The 19,883-nt window shown below is 34.1% G+C and overlaps 1 protein-coding gene across 1 annotated transcript in view; it reads left to right on the top strand.

The window, feature by feature from the left end:
* The window catches only part of IL1RAPL1 (interleukin 1 receptor accessory protein like 1), a 1,316,165-nt gene that overhangs the window by 765,671 nt on the left and 530,611 nt on the right, over positions 1 to 19,883 (top strand). The window contains exons 4-5 of the mRNA XM_012756926.2: positions 3,760 to 3,946; positions 6,523 to 6,676. Of these exons, the coding sequence (XP_012612380.1) occupies positions 3,760 to 3,946; positions 6,523 to 6,676 (341 nt within the window). The remainder of the gene's footprint in view (positions 1 to 3,759; positions 3,947 to 6,522; positions 6,677 to 19,883) is intronic.

Here is a 19,883-nt window from a genome sequence, read left to right on the forward strand (position 1 = left end):
GTTCTAAGATCTTTATGTGTTTTAACTTGTTTGATTTCCATAGCAACCTATGGGGTCTTTACTATTATTTTCACTTTATACAAATAAGGAAATGGAAGCCTAAGGAGCCAAGTAACTTTCCCTAGTTTTTAAAAATAATGAGTGATTGAGCTGGAATCTGAACCCCTGCGGTTGGAATTTGAAGTTCTTGCTCTTAACTTGACCTTGCCTGTATGTGTTTGTGTGTGTGTGTGTGTGTGTTATATATGTGAAATTAATAAATAATGCATGAGCAATGTTATATATGTACACACACACACACACACATATATATAATGTCTGCTATTTGATACAAAGAGGTATAGTACAACAAAAAACCAAAAATAATCAGTAATTTGAGGAGAAAGAAAACCTAAGACTCAGGCCGGGCACGGTGGCTCACACCTGTAATCCTAGCACTCTGGGAGGCCGAGGCGGGTGGAATGTTCGAGGTCAGGAGTTTGAAACCAGCCTGAGCAAGAGCAAGACCCCGTCTCTACTATAAATAGAAAGAAATTAATTGGCCAACTAACATATATAGAAAAAATTAGCCAGGCATGGTGGCGCATGCCTGTAGTCCCAGCTACTCAGGGGGCTGAGACAGGAGGATCACTTGAGCCCAGGAGTTTGAGGTTGCTGTGAGCTAGGCTGACACCCTGACACTCACTGTAGCCTGGGCAACAAAGCAAGACTCTGTCTCAAAAAAAAAAAAAAAAAACCTAAGACTCTTGAGTCTAAACAATTTATGTGGAAGTTTCAAAATTGGAATGTGCTGATTTACTTCTTAGAAAGGTCTTTGTTTCTTAAAAATTCTAATGTGTTGTACAAATACGCATTATTCTAAAACCTAAATATTTTCTTAAGACACATTTGACTGTGTCTTCAGGTAGTTAATAGCTTAACTTTGATAAATATATTTTTCTGAAAAAAATTATCTTACAATGATCCTAAGAAGAGCATGGTCCAGTCTGTACTGGAGTGAAATTAATAAATAATGCATGAGCAATGTTGCTGGCAAACCCAAAGAGAGATACCTTTTTCATGTGGGTGTGAAGCTCAAGCTAAAATTTAACACACTCTTTTCTCTCAAAGCTATTTCTTTTTCAGTATTTTTCATGCTGCAAGTTTGACTTTACCTTTCATATGCTCAACTGAGAAAAATTCTTCATCATCTTGGATGCCTCTCTCCTTTGCTCCCTCACTGTTATATTGATTCAATATTTTAAATATATTTTGGACATGATCACTTTTTCTATCTCAAGGTGCATTGCCTTTTTTGAGGCTGCTGGTTTTTCCTGAATGAGTGCGATTGCTTTCTAATTTGTCTCACTGCATTTTGTCTTCCTTACAATCTAATCCATTTTTCTCATTACAATCAGAAAAAAAAAAATCTTTCCAAGATCCAAATTTCATCATTCCTCAATAGAAAACCCAAACTTTTTGAAGTGGCTTATATGGGTTTCAGTCTGGTTCCTGTGTACCTCTCCAGTGTCATGTCCTTTATAACTACCTTATACTCCAGCAACTTCACATTATTTGCAGTTCCTTAAGCATACCAAGTTGTTTCATGCCTTCCAGCCTTTGTGCATACCATTCCCTGAAATAACTCTTCTCAAAATGGCCAAATTCCTTCCTTTGTCTGCTGGTCTACTAAAAAAACACAAAGAAAAAAAATTGCCAAATTCTTACTCATTCTTTATAAGACAATTCACATATCACCATTTATGAAGCTTTCTTGTTTCTTTCTTTGACACAACTGTGGTAGTTCACATGTCTTTGTAGTACTTATCATATTTTATATCAACTATTTACTTGGATATCTCTTTGCCTGGATTATGAGGGGCTCAGGACAGGGAATATGTCTTATTCTAGCAAAATTCTTGAACATAAACTCTCGGGACTTTTTTCAGACTTTTGAATGACTTTGTTTAATGGTTAATGGTTTCACCTATTAAGTGTTTTTTATCTACCTGTGGGCTAGGTATTATAGGAAGGGAAAGATGTTCACATTCAACAAAAAACCTGCTAATTTTGTGGAAATATTCTTTTTTTACCCAATATAAAGTTGAATAGTCAAACTAACCGGTTTTATTTTAGCCTTTCTCATTGTGTCATTTTAGCATTAAACAAAAGCAAGAATCTAAATAAGGGAGCTGCTTAAATGTCAAAGCATCATAGCTGAATAAGGAGGAATACTTGGGGCCTGTGGTCTGTGTGCACAGATGCAAAGAGGAATCACCATCACTGAGCACCTATAGCAGGCCAAGCATATTTCTATTCAGTGTCCTATTTAATACTCAGGAAAGTACTGCCCCTCCACCCCACCTGAGACCCAGATGAGTTAAATAAATTGCTCAGTTTTGTAGTGATAGAAAGCATTGACACCAAAATATAGGGATTTGATGGCCAAGTTCATGAATAAGCAGTTGGCCTCTGTCTTAGTCCGTTTGCATATCTATAAGGGGATATTTGCGGCTGGGTAATTTATAAAGAAAAGAGCTTTATTTGGCCCATGGTTCTGCAGACTGTACAAGAAGTACGGCACCAATCATGGTGGAAGACAAAGGTGGAGGCAAGTGTGTCACATGGCAAGAGAAGGGAGCAAGAGAGAGGGGGGAGGTGGAAAGCTCTTTTAAACAACCAGCTCTTGCATTTACTAATACAGCAAGAACTCATTCAAAAAGAGTGGGTGGGGTAGGGAACCAAGCCATTCATGAGGGATCTGCCCCCATGACAAACACCTCCCATTTGCCCCACCTCCAACACTGGAGATCAAATTTCAACGTGGAGTTAGTTAGAGGGGACAAATATACAAACCATTTTAGGCACTTACCAAATGAGAAGTTCTCTACCCAATTTTGAATCCAGTGTTATTCTTCTCTTTATTCCCACTGGATGGCATCATGCCTGACACATTATTAGTGTTCACTGAATGTCCAGAGACTTGAATAGCAAGCAGAAGTACAATTTACACAAAAATTTCATTTGATCACAACTCTTCCAAAAGATCTTTGAACATGACTTATATTTCCGCTTGTTCCAAGTTGTAAACTTGATTTAGGAACCAGCAAGGAAAAAAATGAGATGCTGATTTAATGAGCTGGTTCTGTAGAATCTATCAGAATAGGGTTGTCCTTATGTAACACAGTAGAATGCTTCTTTCCAACAACCTCAACTGCAGGTACTAACCCAAATAGATATGGGTCAGTAAAGATAGTAACTTTGCAATACTTTTATCTAAGACCATTTCCTGCTCTGACTCATCAATAACTTCTCCTCTTACCAGACCACTGGCACTGTAAGAGTGAGAAGCATTATTCCTGTCCTTCTACTGTGATTAGTAGGTCAGTTACATTTTTTTCTACTTCTCTACTGAGTTTGCCAATTTTAGCATAAACCCAGGCTTGACTTTCCTCCTGACCTAAATCTTCCTTTATTTTTCTTCTCTTTTTCTAGGTACAAAAATCTCTATTGAACATTTTTCAAATTGAACTTAGGTATATATAAAAAAATTTTTTTCCTGGCAAATAGAAACAAATATACAGTTGAGTTCACAAAATCAAGCATTGTTTAGTTGGGTGACAACAGAGAACCTTGTGGAATAAGTCAAGATACCATAAAATGAATTAAACAATGGAGTTTTTGCCTTTTTTTGAGTGAATTAAACACAGTGCCTTGGCAGCACTTGCTTTTTTTTTGTTGTTCACACCAGGTCACCATATTTATTGTACTTTGTTACAGAAACTCTACTTACTGTATGAAAGTATCCATCTCACTGACAGTGGGTGAAAATGACACTGGACTCTGCTACAATTCCAAGATGAAGTACTTTGAAAAAGCTGAACTTAGCAAAAGCAAGGAAATTTCGTGCCGTGACATAGAAGATTTTTTACTACCAACCAGAGAACCTGAAATCCTTTGGTACAAGGTATTGTCTATGGGTGATTTCATTGCTTATAAATAATGTGCATCTTATTCTGGGGCAAATTGGATTAAAAAGTTAAAAATGGGTGTGAAAAAAATGGGTGTGATATAGTTCAGCTGTGCCTTCCTAGAATACTAAAGCAAGTTGTGCTGGTCATTATGTTTTCTAACCAGTGGCTTTGATAAATTCTACTCAATATTTGTATTGGTAGTCCATTGTAATAAGCTGTTGTGTTTATGTTTATATCTTGTTTATATGGGCAATTTTTCAAATCTAGTATAGTCCGAGTTGATAATTGCAGCATCTAAAATACAATGAATATTCATTTCAGGGTTCTTCACGCTAGCATTCCAAAATGTCTCCAAACAAGGAGAAAAAGGATTGATTTTCTTCTATGATAAAATGGTACACTGATTTTTAATGGAATCTTCTGTTTAATGGACATAATTTTGTCCATATTCTAATTCTTTTCATGCATAAACAAACATATTTTAAAGAAATAACATCTGAGGAAATTTTTATAAATTCATAAAGATAGTGTTAAGGTAACTTTCTTCGAAAAACAAAAGAAATTTTAAACTTAAATAGAATAATCCAACCTCTATCTTTCCCATCACATCATTGACATTTACTGATATTTCATATTTGAACATAATTTTAAGCTCGTTTGTACCATAAAATAATTTTTTGTTATTGAACATACTCCAAAAAAAATAGAGTATAGATGCCATAAACATCCTCCAGAGTATTTTATTCATGGTTTAAAGATTCCTTATGTAACATTTGCTTTGTCAAACTCACTGGAAGTAGGACTTCAGGAAAATAGACCTCTTCATAACTAAATCCACAAATGTCAGTATATGGAATGTGGGCCCCCATAACCGATTGCTAATGAATTAAAAAACTGTTAGAAATGAAACAAGGAAAGAAAGAAAAGAAACAAGAAACCAACTTTTAACAATTTTTAAAGGATTTTGCCAAAATGAGGAATGCTTTTCCCTCAAACTTAATTTTGTTTTTTGATAATAAAAAACAGAGGATTCAGGACATCAAGGGAACTGTTGAAAGGTTTTTCTACTTGTCACTTGCTTGATTTTCTATCCTAGACAATGTTAAACAGCATTCAAAAATTAGCCCCACTGGTTTCTGTTCTTGTGGGGAATATTTTTCTCTTTTCTTAATTGTTATAGTATTTCTCATCCTTGATATTCTATGGCTTGCCTGCCTTCCACAGACAGATTCTGAGCAAGCCCTGATGATTGCTTCAAGGGAGAGTGGCAGTTTGGGGAGTTTGACCCAAGGTCTTTACTCCAGATTTTTCTTTCTAGTCTTCATATGTGAACATTCAGCTTATAGATATGCAATTTCTTTTTTGTTCACTAATGAGTTGCTTTTAATAGTTGTGTGTTTTTTTCTCACCTTTTGCAAAAGCATCTCAGAATTTACTGAAAGATGAGAGACTATACACATTCACATAACACTCAATTAAAAAAATTGCTGGTCCTTTAGTCATATTTCCACTATGTTGACCTTAAGCTATATAAACTAGTGGAGTGGTGCTGGAGATGCAATTTATGTGAAATTTAAAAGTCTTATAACATTTCAGATTATTTTTCCATAGTCAGGGTTTAGCCTCTGTATTGTAAATAGCTGAATTTAAAGGCTACTTCTAAAGTATTAATAGAATACTGTAAAATAATTAGTCAGGCTAAACAGATTCTACACATTCAGTGTATAATTGATACAATTATAACAGTTCATACAAATAATATGGCATATACAGTATATATTTTGGTCTCAAATAACTAGATAATTGCCCCTCAATTACACAAAGGCATTTAGCCACATAAAATAATAGTCTACAGAAATTTGATTTGGTAAGGCAATTTTTTAGAAATAATATTACCTCTGAAAAGTGTCAAAGAGTTTAAAGCTATTTTATCCTCATTCCATTGATTTCAAATCTGGCTGGAGAAAATGGACTTCTGTTTTGGCAAAAACAGAAGTCTCCTGAGCCAACATCATTATAATCCAAAGCTTAATTCAGGCACCATAATTTGGTAGGACTATGAACAATGAAAACAGATATTTATGAGACTATAAAGACCTTGCATATAAATGCTGACTGTTTCTTTCATGGATTTTAGAATGCACATGCTATGAATAGGTTTATTTTTTACTAAATGCAGTATTAAATTATTTCAAATATTGAAATAGAAGCATTTTCTTTTGTAGAACTAATTTTCTACTTTCCATTAAAATTATATATTTTGTATTTTATGTTATCAATTTCAATATGGTTAATTTCACAATTATTGAATGTGAAATATTTGCTTCTAGAAATAACAGGAGTAGTCATATCTACTTATAAGTCTCTATTCTTATATCTAGTAAATCAATATATCTGATATAGAGGCACTAATCTTAGAAGTTAGTAAAGTGACTCTTTCTAAAAATATTCTTTTCAAATTGAGGTACCACATTTCCCAGTGATTTGGAAAAGGGTTGAAATTCTTTAGCATTAATTCCAATCTTGTTAGTCCCTTTAAAATATGCAAAATTTTATGTTTTTTATGTAGGAATGTAGGACAAAAACATGGAGGCCAAGTATTGTATTCAAAAGAGATACCCTGCTTATCAGAGAAGTCAGAGAAGATGACATTGGAAATTATACTTGTGAATTAAAATATGGAGGCTTTGTTGTGAGAAGAACTACTGAATTAACTGTTACAGGTAACCATAGTATTTGTTATTTCATTTGCGAGTAATGAAACTACTAAATTTTTATGCTGCATATTGTTTTTTAAATCTATGCAATGAAAGAAGTACTTAACTGAGATTTATTCATCCCTGCTTTTAAATCATCTTCCACCTACATACATTTGAAAGTTTGAAGAGAATATGTTTGAGGCATTATAGAAATGCTAGCTTTTGAAATTACTTGAAATAATGAGTTTACAATTTCCCAAAATATGCTTATATTTTGTAGTGGTATCATTTTTGGAAACATTTTCTAGAGTGGTAAAATGGAATATACGAAATTTACCTCTGTCTTCCTACCTTGCTCCAAATTAGAAAAATCACTTTTCTCTTTTATTCATTTATCACTCTATGAATATGACATATGTGTTTTCATAAACTTGAAATAAAATAATTTCAGGTACAATTATTGAATAATTATATGAGATGTGATACATTGTGTCATTCCCATATCTGGCTGCTAAGGCAGAAGGACATGAGAATAAGATTCAGATCATTACCTATAATCATGAATCTACAATTCACTAGCTACATGGCTTTGGTGGAATCGCTACAACATTCAAAATATTAGTTTCTTCAAATGTTGATGATAAAATTGGCTTGCTTATTTCATCTAGTTTTCGAAAGGATCAAAGAAGGTAAGGTAATATGTATGAAATCAATTTATAAAATAAAGAATTATATCTTAATGTACATCATCTTTATGTCATGTATTCACACCTTTTTTACTTTATAGTGTACTACTCTAAAAGTGATTCCATGATAAAAAGGGAGGGAATACACACCTGGTGGAGCTCTAAAAAAAAAAAAAGGGAGGGAAAATAAGAGCAACATTGGGAAGTTAAAAGCATCATTCTCATATTCTTATTAAGAGAGATTCTTCTTGGTGACTTTTTTATATGATATATGTAAAACATATATAGAAAAGCATAAAAAGGATAGTAGCTATTTAAAGAGATATTTATTTGTTCATTGATGCACTAAAAATAGTTTTCCTGTATATGAAAAGTGTTTTGTGATAGTCACCTATATCTTATAATAATCAATTTCTTTTCATATATCTGTTTGTAAATATTGAAATTTGTTTTTATCTATTATTCATTTTTTATCTTAATTTATACTGAATTCCATGGTGGTCTAGTGGCTAGGAGTCAGCGCTTTCAGTCTATACTGACGTAACTTTTCTAAGCAATAGCTATTGAGACAAAGGAATTTAAAAATATAAAGTAAAACAATTTTTTTCTGAACAGAAAATAGAATGTACTTCCAGTCTTTAATCTTCAGAGTATAGAATTAATTCTTAGTAAAAATATCTTTCCCCTTTCTAGAAATACTAGGATTCTAAGCCACTATCTAGTACATGACAATTGGAATATAATCCCATGGAAACTAGAAAGGGTCCCAAATGCTAAAACAATTTATATAAGGCTATCTCATAGAAACAAAATAGAACTCTTTTCTCCTAGACGCTTTCCAGGGCTACTATACTTTCCTAAATTTATTTGTCCAAAAATATCTTCTTTCCTTTGTTTGAAAGTAAAAAATAATTAAGTCTTGATATCCAAGAGGAAGTTAGTGAAAGTTTTCACTCAATTGATTATCAAGAATATTTCTGTATTAGGTATCCTTACCCGAGATGCTGGCTTGGACATACAAATTATAAAGCACAGTTTGACTATATATATATGAAATTTTGGGTGAATGGGGAACTGCATGCCCTGGAGTGAAAAACAGTATATAGTAAAATGCATTTTAGGTATTAGCAACAAGTCTATTGAGAAGATAAATTTATGCATAACATCGCTTTAAATTGTGTGATACTATAGCACATTTGCTTTCACTGTGGCCAAATGAAAGAACCCAAAACCTATCCCTCAGTAAAGCAACAAAGGTGAGCAGTTTCTGAATGATAATGAATCACTGTTTTGTATCTTAGTTTTCTGCATATCATTATCTATTGTACTTAATGTAAATATTATGCAAAACATGGCATTATTTAGTTTTAGTGGAGCTGAATTAACTGATAATAAACAACTGTTTTGAAGTTTGTTATAATGTCTCTTTAAAAATAATCCTATATGTGAAAAGGAAATTTCTGGCTAAATGAAATGGTTGCATGTGCAGGCAATATTGAGCTTTTATGGGCTAACCTTCCATTATTGAAAGTGTATATGCCTAATTAAATGATGTAGTAATTCAGGAAAACAGATCCCAGTGAAAGGGGTAATAAACCTGCCCAGTACTTTTGGTATTTTAAACATTTTTTTTTGTATTAAAAATTTAAGATGTCCCAGCATCATCTCTAGCTATCGTTTTTTTTTTGTTAGTTCGTTTGTTTGTTTGTTTTCTCTGTTCTCTGGGCTAGGGAATCCTGGAGTCAGGAGCACGCCACCACACCCAGCTAATTTCTTTCTATTTTTAGTAGAGACAGGGTCTCCCTCTTGCTCAGGCTGGTCTCGAATTCCTGACCTCAAGCAATCCTCCCACCTCAGACTCCCAGAGTGCTAGTATTACAGAGATGAGCCACCGTGCCAGGCCACCTTCATTGTCTTTTATAAGCCTCAGCCACATTGAAGTTTTTACCGTTCTCCTCCAGTGCCCTCCCTTTGAACCCTTACTTGAGGTGTCTCTCTCTGGAAGGCTTTTTCTTCCCCATTGTCACAGGGCTGATTCTCTTTCTTCAAGTCACAGCTAACATATTACCTCCTTTTTGAGGTACACAGTCCTTCATGCAACCACAGCACGTTTAGCATCCCAATTGCAGCACTTAAGCACATTTCATCCTATTTGTTGATACTCCTGTTTTTCCACAAGAATGTGTCCTACTTCAAGTCAAGGCCAATGCCTTATTTATTTTTTAAATAAATATTTGATTTCAGAACAGTTTTAGATTTACAGAAAATTACAAAGATAGTAGAAATCCTATATACCCACATCCAGTTTCCCCTATTATTAACATCTCTTATTAATATGGTACATTTGTTATAATTATTGAGCTAAGTTTGATACAATATTATTAACTAAAGTCAATAGTTTATTCAGATTTCTTTACTTTTTACTTAATGTCCTTTTTCTGTTCCAGGATCACATCTAGAATAGTACATAACATTTAGGTGTCAGGTCTCCTTAGGCTCCTCTTGGCTGTGACTCTTTCACATTTTTTTATTTTTTATGACCTTTAGGATTTTGAAGAGTACTTTGTAGGTATTTTGTAGAATGTCCTATATTTGGGAATTGGGATTTGTCTGGCTTGTTGTTTTTTTTTTATTATTTCAGGATATTACGGGGGTACAAACATTTTGACTACATGTTTTGACTTTGCCTCACCCAAGCCAGGATTAGAGGCATGCCCTTCCCCCATACAATGCTCATCCCATCCATTAGTTGTGAGTTTACCCACCCCATCCCCCCAATCCCCAATTAATATTACTACCATGTGAGCACCTTAGTGTTGATCAGTTAGTGCCAATTTGATGGCAAGTAAATGTGGTGCTTATTTTTCCATTCTTGTGATACCTCATTTTGGAGGATGGCCTCAAGTTCTATCCGGGATAATATAAGAGCTGCTAGATCGCCATCGTTTTTTGTAATTGTCATGATTAGACTGAGGTTATATGTTCTTGGAAGAAAGATCACAGAGGAAAAATCATAGCATATCATACTATCAACATGATTTATCACTGTAGATATTGACTTTGAGCATCTGAGGTAGTGTTTGTCAGGGGTTTTTTTTTGCTGTAGAATCATTCTCCCCTCCACCCCTTTTTTCACTCTACTTTTTGGAAGGAATTTACTATATGCAGTCCACACTGAAGGAGTGAAAATTTATGCTCCACCTCTTCGAGGGCAAAGTATCCACATAAATTATTTGATATTCTTTTACATGAGACATATGTCTATTCTGCCACATTTATCTACTTATTCAATTGTTTATCTATATCAGTATAGACTCATAGATATTTATTTTATACTTTGATTTGTAATCCAAATTATCTTATTTATTTTTTGTTGTTCAAATTATTATAACTTTGAATATTAGAAGTTCTTTTAGTTTACTCCTTTGTCTCTTGGGCCTTCCCCCATCATTGTGTGTGTGTGTGTGTGTGTGTGTGAGTGTGTGAGATTCTCCAAGCTCATCTTATATATTTCCTGCTCCAATTGCTAAATCAGATATTTTTTTCAAAGAGTCCCTTTTATTGAAGAATTATACTAGAAACTAAGATCTGTGTGTTGAGTGTACTCATTGCTACTGGAGTACAGTTGCTTCTAAGCCGTTTCAGTTGACAGAGCAAAGAAAAATGTGTATACTAACCTATATATATATACACATATCTATAAATATTTCCATGTGTAACTGTCTATATTTATATATTAAGATAAACATGAGTTCATTCTGATGTTTCCAATTCTAATTCATTTCTATATGGATCATCCTAGCCTCTTCTTGCTTATGTATAACCTGGCAATCCAACAGAGAGAAAACTGGTTCCCACTATCTGCCATTGATTCACTTAATTGTTTACTTCCAATATACATGTATAGTGAGATTAGAATTTGTTAACCTGTACTCATGTGAGAAACAACTTTGCCAGAATATAGTGCTTATGTACAGTTCCTTTGGCCTTTAGCCTTACAGATTCCACTCATTTCCAGAGTTGTTTAAGTCAACACCTCTTCCCTCACCCCATTCAATGAGGTTGTCTCACAGTTGTAATATAGTTAAATTGTTTCATTACTTTCTGTTTTTATTTACTGGTATCTTCCAACCTCCTGAATGATTTCTTTAAACATTGGCATACATTAAGGTTCTTTCTTTGTGCTGTGAAGTTCTAGAATCTAGGGGTTTTAAAAAATGCATAGTGTCATATATTCACAATTATACTATCATACAGAATAATTTCACTGCCCTAAAAAAGACACCGTGCTTCACCCGTTTAGCCCTTCTTCCTCCTTCCTGAATACCTAGAAACCATTGATCTTTCTACCATAACTATTGTTTTGCTTTTTTCAGAATGCCATATAATTAAAATCATACAATATTTACCCTTTTCAGACTGGCTTCTTTCACTTAGCAATATGTATCTCCTCTGCTCTTTTCTGCCTTCTTTTATTCTAATTGAACATTTTTTTAATTTAATTTAATTTTTTTATTTAAGCATACTATAGGGGTATAAATGTTTAGATTAAATTGAACATTTTATATGGTCCCATTTTATCTCCTCCATTTTTATACAAATTTTCCTTCTTTTTATAATTTTTTAAGTGGTAGTTCTGGATATTCCAATACATTTTTAGCTAATTTCAGTCCATCTTCAAGAATCACTATGCGGTACAGGTGGAGTACTCCTAATTCCTCTCTCCCATCCCTTCTGACATTGCTGTCATTTATTTCACTTATGATGTAATCACCCAATATATATGGCTACTATTATTACTTTAAACAAAGGCTTATCTTTTAAATCAATTTGGAATGAGAGAAATAAAAGGTTTCATTTTATCCTCATTTACTTCTTCTCTGGCACTCTTCTATATAGATCCACATTTCTATCCTATATATTTTCTTTCTGTCTGAAAAACTTCTTTTAACATTTCTTGCAATGAAGGTCTAGTTGTGATGAATTTCCTCAGATTTTGCTTGTCAGAGAATCCCTTTATTTCTCTTTCCCCTTTGAAGGATAATTTTGGTGGATATAGAATTCTTGATTGCGTTTTTTTCTTTCACCATATTCAATATTTCACTCTACTCTTTTATTGCTTGCATGGTTTTTGATGAGACATTCACTCTGATTCTTATCATTCATTGTTCTATAGATATAATAGCTTCTCTTTATTTTTTCAAGATTTTCTCTGTCTGTGATTTTCTGTAGTTTGAATATGGTATGCCTAGGTGTAGTGATTTTGGTATTTATCCTGCTTGGTGTTTTTAGAGTTTCCTGGATTTCTGGTTTGATGTCTGTCATTAATTTTGAAAACCATGGCCATTATTACTTCAAATATTTTTTTCTACTTCTTTCTTCTACTTTTGGTATTCTAATTATACATATATTTTGCCTTTTGAAATTACCGCATAGCTCTTGGGTGTTCTGTTGTTATCATTCTTTTTTCTCTTTGCATTTCACTTGGTGAAGTTTCTACTGACTTATTTTCAAGCCCACTGATTATTTCCCATACTATGTCCAGTGTCCTGATAAGCCCATTAAAGGCATTCTTCATTTCTGTTGCAATGTTTTTAATTCCTAGCATTCCCTTTTGACTCTTTTTTAAGAATTTCAGTCTCTCTACTTACATTATCCAGCTGTTCTACCATGTTGTCTATTTTTTCCCATTTGAGTAATATGTTAAACATAGTTATTTTAAATTCCATCTGATAATTCTAACATCTATGTCATATCTGAGTCTGGTACTGATGATTACTGATGGAGTTTATAGTTCTAGTGGCTTCTGCTCCAAGTAAAAAATTTAGCTGTGACTTTCTAGATTCTCCTGCTCTCTAAATTTTATGGTAGTGGTTTTCCCTGAGTTCTCTAAAGACTGGGTTTTTGTTTTTTCAGTTTTTTTCTTGCTGCTGCAACAGTAATGACTCCTAAGCTATTAACACATAGAAGTTGAAACCAAAAGTGGCAATGCCATTTTCCATTTGGGGTTCCCAAACACAATGAAAATCTAATATAATACCTGAGCTATGGTTGTCACTCAACAAATGTGCATTGTCAAATGAATTTAATATCATTGGATCAATGTGGAATGAGAGAGATAAAAGATTGCATTTTATCCTCATTTACTTCTTCTCTGGCACTCTTCTATATAGATCCATTGATTTAAATTCAGTTTAAATCAATTGCTTTTAGATTGTGTTTACAATAGGCAAAATAATAATCTTGACCCTTTAAAAATAGAGAAATTAATGTAGGAATCACACCCTCCATTCAGATCTCATAGTCCACTTTTATTACTGAGCATTACTTACATCAACCATTTCATTTCCTATGTTATATTACTGATTTGTGTTGAGCTTTAAGCCAAATGATTTCACCTTCTTTATATTAATTATTAAGTCAAATGCTTACCTGTGGTTGAATTTTTAGATATAAATACATTGCTGAATTTTCCTATTCAGATTCTTCATGTTACTTAGTTTATCAAGATGTTTTATTCTTTATTCTGTATTCCACCATCTTAGCTTCTTTTTCTTGACAAAAGTCAATAGATTTTTATTGGAAGATACTTCTATTTGGATTGAAATTATTGTTTAAAATGTTATATGCAAAAGGACCTATATAACCTGTATAACATGCTATTATACACTTCTTTTCTATTTTTTTCCCAAAATGTATAATTCCCCTCTGTTTAGGTACATTTTTTATCCTAATCAGAAATCCAAAATCCAGCCCACAGTTCTTCACTTGTTTCTTTTAATAGTGAAATATAACAAATCAGTGTATAAAATATAAATATGCAGCTACTTAGTATGTTATCAAAAGAACCCAAGTAGGTGAATAAATAGAACAGAACAGGCAGCACAGATGCCCCGTGTCCCCTTCTGATCATAATCCCCTTCCTCCTCATTACTGGCTCTGTACATGACTTTTATGGTATTTGTTTTCTTGCCTTTTAAAAAGTTGTATTAGCTAATATTGCATGTCCAAGCAATACAGATAAATTCTGCCTGTTTTTGAAACTTATAAATTTGTACCCACGCATTGTGTATTCTATCATGTCTGGCTTTTCCAACTCCAATTTGTTTTAAATATTCATGTATGTTATTCAGATTATCTGCTGTTTATTCATTATTCTTATGCTATATATAATATTCCATTATATAAAAGTCTCACATTTTGTTGATAGACATTTGGGCTCATTTTAACTTTTTGTTAATAATAATAATAAAGTAATATTGCCATTAACCATCTTATGCACACACATGCACAGACACATATTTCCTTGAACATGTAAGCAGGCATTTCTATAGAATTTTTACCTAGGAGTGGATTTGCTTGTTCAGAGTATAAATATTCTCAAATTTACTAGCTATTTTTTAGGCTGGTTTGAGTCATGGGCCTACTCCAACCAAATGGACTGAGAAGAGGTGTGGTATTCCAAAGGAAATTGGAGATGTCAACAAAGTGAAATGTATTCTAGGGAACATAAACAGGAAATGTCCATTACTTCCAAACTTTATGATTTCTTAAAGATTATAAAATATGATTTGATATTCATAAAATTCTGATTTGGATTGTATAGCAATTTTTTTGTACTTCAGTATTGCTATATAAAAATGTGAAAATAGGCCGGGCGCTGTGGCTCACGCCTGTAATCCTAGCTCTTGGGAGGCCGAGGCGGGCGGATTGCTCAAGGTCAGGAGTTCAAAACCAGCCTGAGCAAGAGCGAGACCCCGTCTCTACTATAAATAGAAAAGAAATTAATTGGCCAACTGATATATATATAAAAAATTAGCCGGGCATGGTGGCGCATGCCTGTAGTCCCAGCTACCTGGGAGGCTGAGGCAGAAGGATCACTCGAGCCCAGGAGTTTGAGGTTGCTGTGAGCTAGGCTGTCGCCACGGCACTCACTCTAGCCTGGGCAACAAAGCGAGACTCTGTCTCAAAAAAAAAAATAAAATAAAATAAAAAAAAATGTGAAAATATTTAAGTTTGTATTAATATAAACTGTCATATCTTTTTTTTTTTTTTTTTTGAGGCAGAGTCTCGCTCTGTTGCCCAGGCTAGAGTGAGTGCCGTAGCGCCAGCCTAGCTCACAGCAACCTCAAACTCCTGGGCTCAAGTGATCCTCCTGTCTCAGCCTCCCGAGTAGCTGGGACTACTGGTAGCTGGCACGCGCCACCATGCCCGGCTAATTTTTTCTAGCTATATTAGTTGGCCAATTAATTTATTTCTATTTATAGTAGAGATGAGGTCTTGCTCTTGCTCAGGCTGGTTTCGAACTCCTGACCTTGAGCAATCCTCCCGCCTCGGCCTCTCAGAGTAAACTGTCATCTCTTATCATTCCTTGAACTAAACTCTAATTTACATCCAGATTATTACTATAATCCTAGCCCTCTGCTAAATTATTTGTGGGAATGTGGGTATGAGGAAAATGTCACATCCAGAAGTGGTCCATAAGCGACCTAGCTATTCAAAAATAAATTAGACTGTTCTTAAAATGTGAACTGTAGCTCTTCTTAAAATGTGAATTACACAGACAAAAAAAATTACAGACATTAGTAATGGTTTGTAATTTTGGATTTGTTAGGTCTAAGGAAAAAAGAAATATTTAGATTCTTTTAGAAGTATTGATTACAATGCATGATATTCACTTTTGTCTGATTAATGGTTATTTCCCCTTCTAGCCAGAACATTTTTCTATAATTTAAAAAAGAAAGATTTAAGACAAAGTAACAACCATATTTCCATCACAAAATTTGGAAATGAGCCAGATCAGTTAAAAAGCCATTTAATTTCTAGAGCCGGATCATAGAATGAAGTAATGGTAAGGGAATGGATTCTGAAAATGTTATCTCAGGAAATATTTTCCCAATTAAGTGTGAGAGTCAGCAAGAACAGTGTGGAAGTGAGGAAAGGAAAACTTACTTGAAAAAAAAAAGCGGAAAGAATGAAGTGATTGCTACAAAGATATGATAGTTTTAGTAGCATTTTTATACTTAGTACAACATTTTTAACAGAGTTAATACAGCAGTATATTTAAACTACTTTCCAATCAACCAGAGGCTGAATTTATGGTCTCAAAAGGTATATCTTCCTCCTCTTTTTATGGATGAGGAAGCTGAGGCAAAGAAAGGTTAAGTGACTTTATCAAGGTTACAAAGCATCATGGTGACAAATTTAGAAATAAAATTTAATTCCCTGAACTTCAGTCTATGATTTACTCCACTGTATAATTAATAGCAAGGCATTGTAGTTTTCATATTAGCTGTGATGATCGCTATGAAAGATTTATCTTTTAGGTTCAACTGAAACACATTTTACTGAGACCTTTAATTCTTCTGTCACTGATGTAATGGAATGGTGTATTTGTGGTCTGGCCTGGGGGTGGAGTGATTGCTTCTATTTTTTTTTTTTCCTATTTCTTTTTTACAAAATGGTATATTATAGTTTCCCTTTTAAAAAATTATTTTTGTTAAATTACTTCATGGATTCAAGTGTACTTTTACTGACTGTAACCTAATAGAAATTGATAAAGTTGATAATAGGGGCAGGTCTTTCCAGACTTTACTTTGTATGTTTGCTAATATGCCAGCATCCATGCCCACAGCAACCATCACATATATTGATTTTGATAAATTGGAGCATATTGCAGTCTTAGCTGTTTTTATAAGTAAATATCTGTCATATTTTGTAACTCATAGATCATTTATATTAATTCAAACTTTTGAATTAAAAGAGAGTAAAGCTCAACAATATGATGAAACTGAGTTTAGTCAATTTGGCTATCTAATGTTAATTTGGAGCTCAATCCATAAAGCAAAAAACCTCTCCTGTAAGTAATTTCTAATAACTCACCTGAAAAAACTGACATAAATTACCTTAATTTATTGTTTAATTTCTCAATATATTAAATGGGTTGTCCAAAAATGTATGAATCAAGTAAGCATTTAATGTCAAGATGTGATAACTTTGAATAAAAAGCACATTTTTACTCTTAAGCAGAAAATGTATGCAATTTATAACATATCCATATGAAGATTGGGATGTATCATTTCTGGCCATGGGGAAAACAAGATAGCATATACTTGGATGATTCTCATTAATATAAGTAATAATAAGTAAATGAGAATAATTAATACCTACTGAGCATTTACTATGCCAGAATCGGTTCTAAATTCTTACTTATTATGACTCATTTAATCCATATAACCTCAATTTACTCACCCTTAAAATATTTTCTAATGCTTGTCAAGTACCTGATATTCTTCTAGATTTCATAAATAGCATTTGAAAAAAAATCCATTCTTTTTATTGCCCACTTCCTATGGACCTTTGAATTTATTTATTTATTTATTTACTGTTTTTAGACAGAGTCTCACTCTGTTGCCCAGGCTAGAGTGCCATGGCATCAGCCTAGCTCACAGCAACCTCAAACTCCTGGGCTCAAGCCATGCTCCTGTCTTAGCCTCCCGAGTAGCTGGGACTACAGGCATGTGTCACCATGCCCAGCTAATTTTTTCTATATTTTTTGTTGTCCAGATAATTTCTTTCTATTTTTAGTAAAGATGGGGTCTTGCTCTTGCTCAGGCTGGTCTGAAACTCCTGATCTCAAAGTATCAGTTCCAGACCAGCCTCAGCAAGACCCCGTCTCTACTAAAAAAAAAAAAAAAAAAAAAAAAAAAAAAAAAGAAGAAGAAGAAAAGAAAAGAAAGAAATTAGCTGGACAACTAAAAATATATAGAAAAAATTAGCCAGGCATGGTGGTGCAGGCCTGTAGTCCCAGATACTCAGGAGGCTGAGGCAGGAGGATCGCTTGAGCCCAGGAGTTTGAGGTTGCTGTGAGCTAGGCTGATGCCATGGCACTCTAGCCTGGGTAACAGAGTGAGACTGTATCTGAAGAGAAAAAAAAAAAAAAGAAAAGAAAAAACAGTGAGCATGCACTTTGAGAAATGTGAGTGATTAGATACCTCTATTTCCTGTTCTCAGACACCTAGAAATGCTGGATAAAATAAAATAGATATAACTTTTTAAATGATTAGCTGAGCTTTCAAGAAAGTTTGAAAATGTATATCTCATGGGCCAAAAGGAAACAAAGAACAAAAACTGAAGCTATTAAAAGAACCTAACTTTAAGTCCACCATGGGTTTGGGAAGGTCAGAGGTGTGCTGAGATTGTCATTATCAGCAACCAAGGGCTTGGATTTTAAGGATTGCATGGGGAAATGAGACTAGAACTTGGGCCTTAAAGGGTGAGGAGTTGTAAATCAAGGTCCTGTATAAAGCAAAGATTCTAGAAGGGCTCCTATGAAAGTGAACTAGAAAAAATGTGACCACAGGCATAGGAGGAAGATAAGCCAGTTGGCTTGCCCAGACCTAAGATCTTCATTTTTTTAAAAGAATTCCAGTAATCCGTAATTTTATGGGTTTCGGTGTTTGAGTGTATACCACCTGTGTGGCCTGAAAGCCCTTAAGTTAAAAAATTAACATAAAAATGGAACTAATCTGGCATTATCCCTGAGCAGTATAAAGCAAAACTTCAGAGGGATGAAACTTTAACAAATACTGCATAACATTCCCAGGGATGAAACCTCACTGAAGATTGCAAGACAAAAAAAGGATGTGATTGGCCCCAAGTAAGTGTCTGGGGACAAAATACAAAGCAGGCTAGGATCCCTGTTTTATAAGATTTAAAGATTCTTTTAATGTGGGGCACAAGCACTGACACTGAAATAGATGAAAGGCAGGGACATGCATGGGGTTGTACTAGGGGACAGGATAACAGGAGGTTTAGGGGCCTGTTTATATATAACAAGTGGACTGAGGTTAGCTAAGTTTCTTTGGCTCCCTGAGAATTGGCTAATTTGAATAATTTCATGGGTTCAAGGGCATGAGGGTTGTCCCTAGTTGTCTGATGCCTGGCCCCAGGGCAACATGGCTGGGTGAGTAGTGGCCCCCTAAAGTGTAAGAGCCTGATAAGTGAAGTGGTTGTGGTGCTGACTTAATTGGCTGCTCAAGATGGAGAATTGACAGGCTTCCAGCCAGGGCCTCAGTTGGGTCCTGGGTAAAGACAGCATTTAAAAACTGAGTCAAGACAGCATAAAAAAAGAAAAGAGAAAAGAAAAGAAAAGAAAAGAAAAGAAAAGAAAAGATGATATTAACATCTCTAAAAATGCCAGGTACTAGAACCCATTAATAGAAACTATAAATTAGCTATACGTAAAATGATAGATGACATTTTAAAATTCTAATAGAATGCTTTTATTTTTGATTGTATGAGAGCATAAACGTTAAGGAGAGCATTTGGTCAGCAGGACTTGCTACCGCAGACCTATATGTATTTTGATTTGATTGAATTTTCTGACCACCCTATTGGTGTTATATTGTTGCATGACACAGTTCATCTGCAAGAACTAGTCTTTAATTTTTTGCTGCTTTTATTTGACAACACTACATTTCAAGCCTACTGAGAATGTGTTCATTATGATAACCCTACCAGTGCAATCCCATGGATTATTTGCC

The sequence above is a fragment of the Microcebus murinus genome, chromosome X (genome assembly GCF_040939455.1).
Source record: "Microcebus murinus isolate Inina chromosome X, M.murinus_Inina_mat1.0, whole genome shotgun sequence".
In the NCBI taxonomy this organism is placed as follows: Eukaryota; Metazoa; Chordata; class Mammalia; order Primates; family Cheirogaleidae; genus Microcebus; species Microcebus murinus.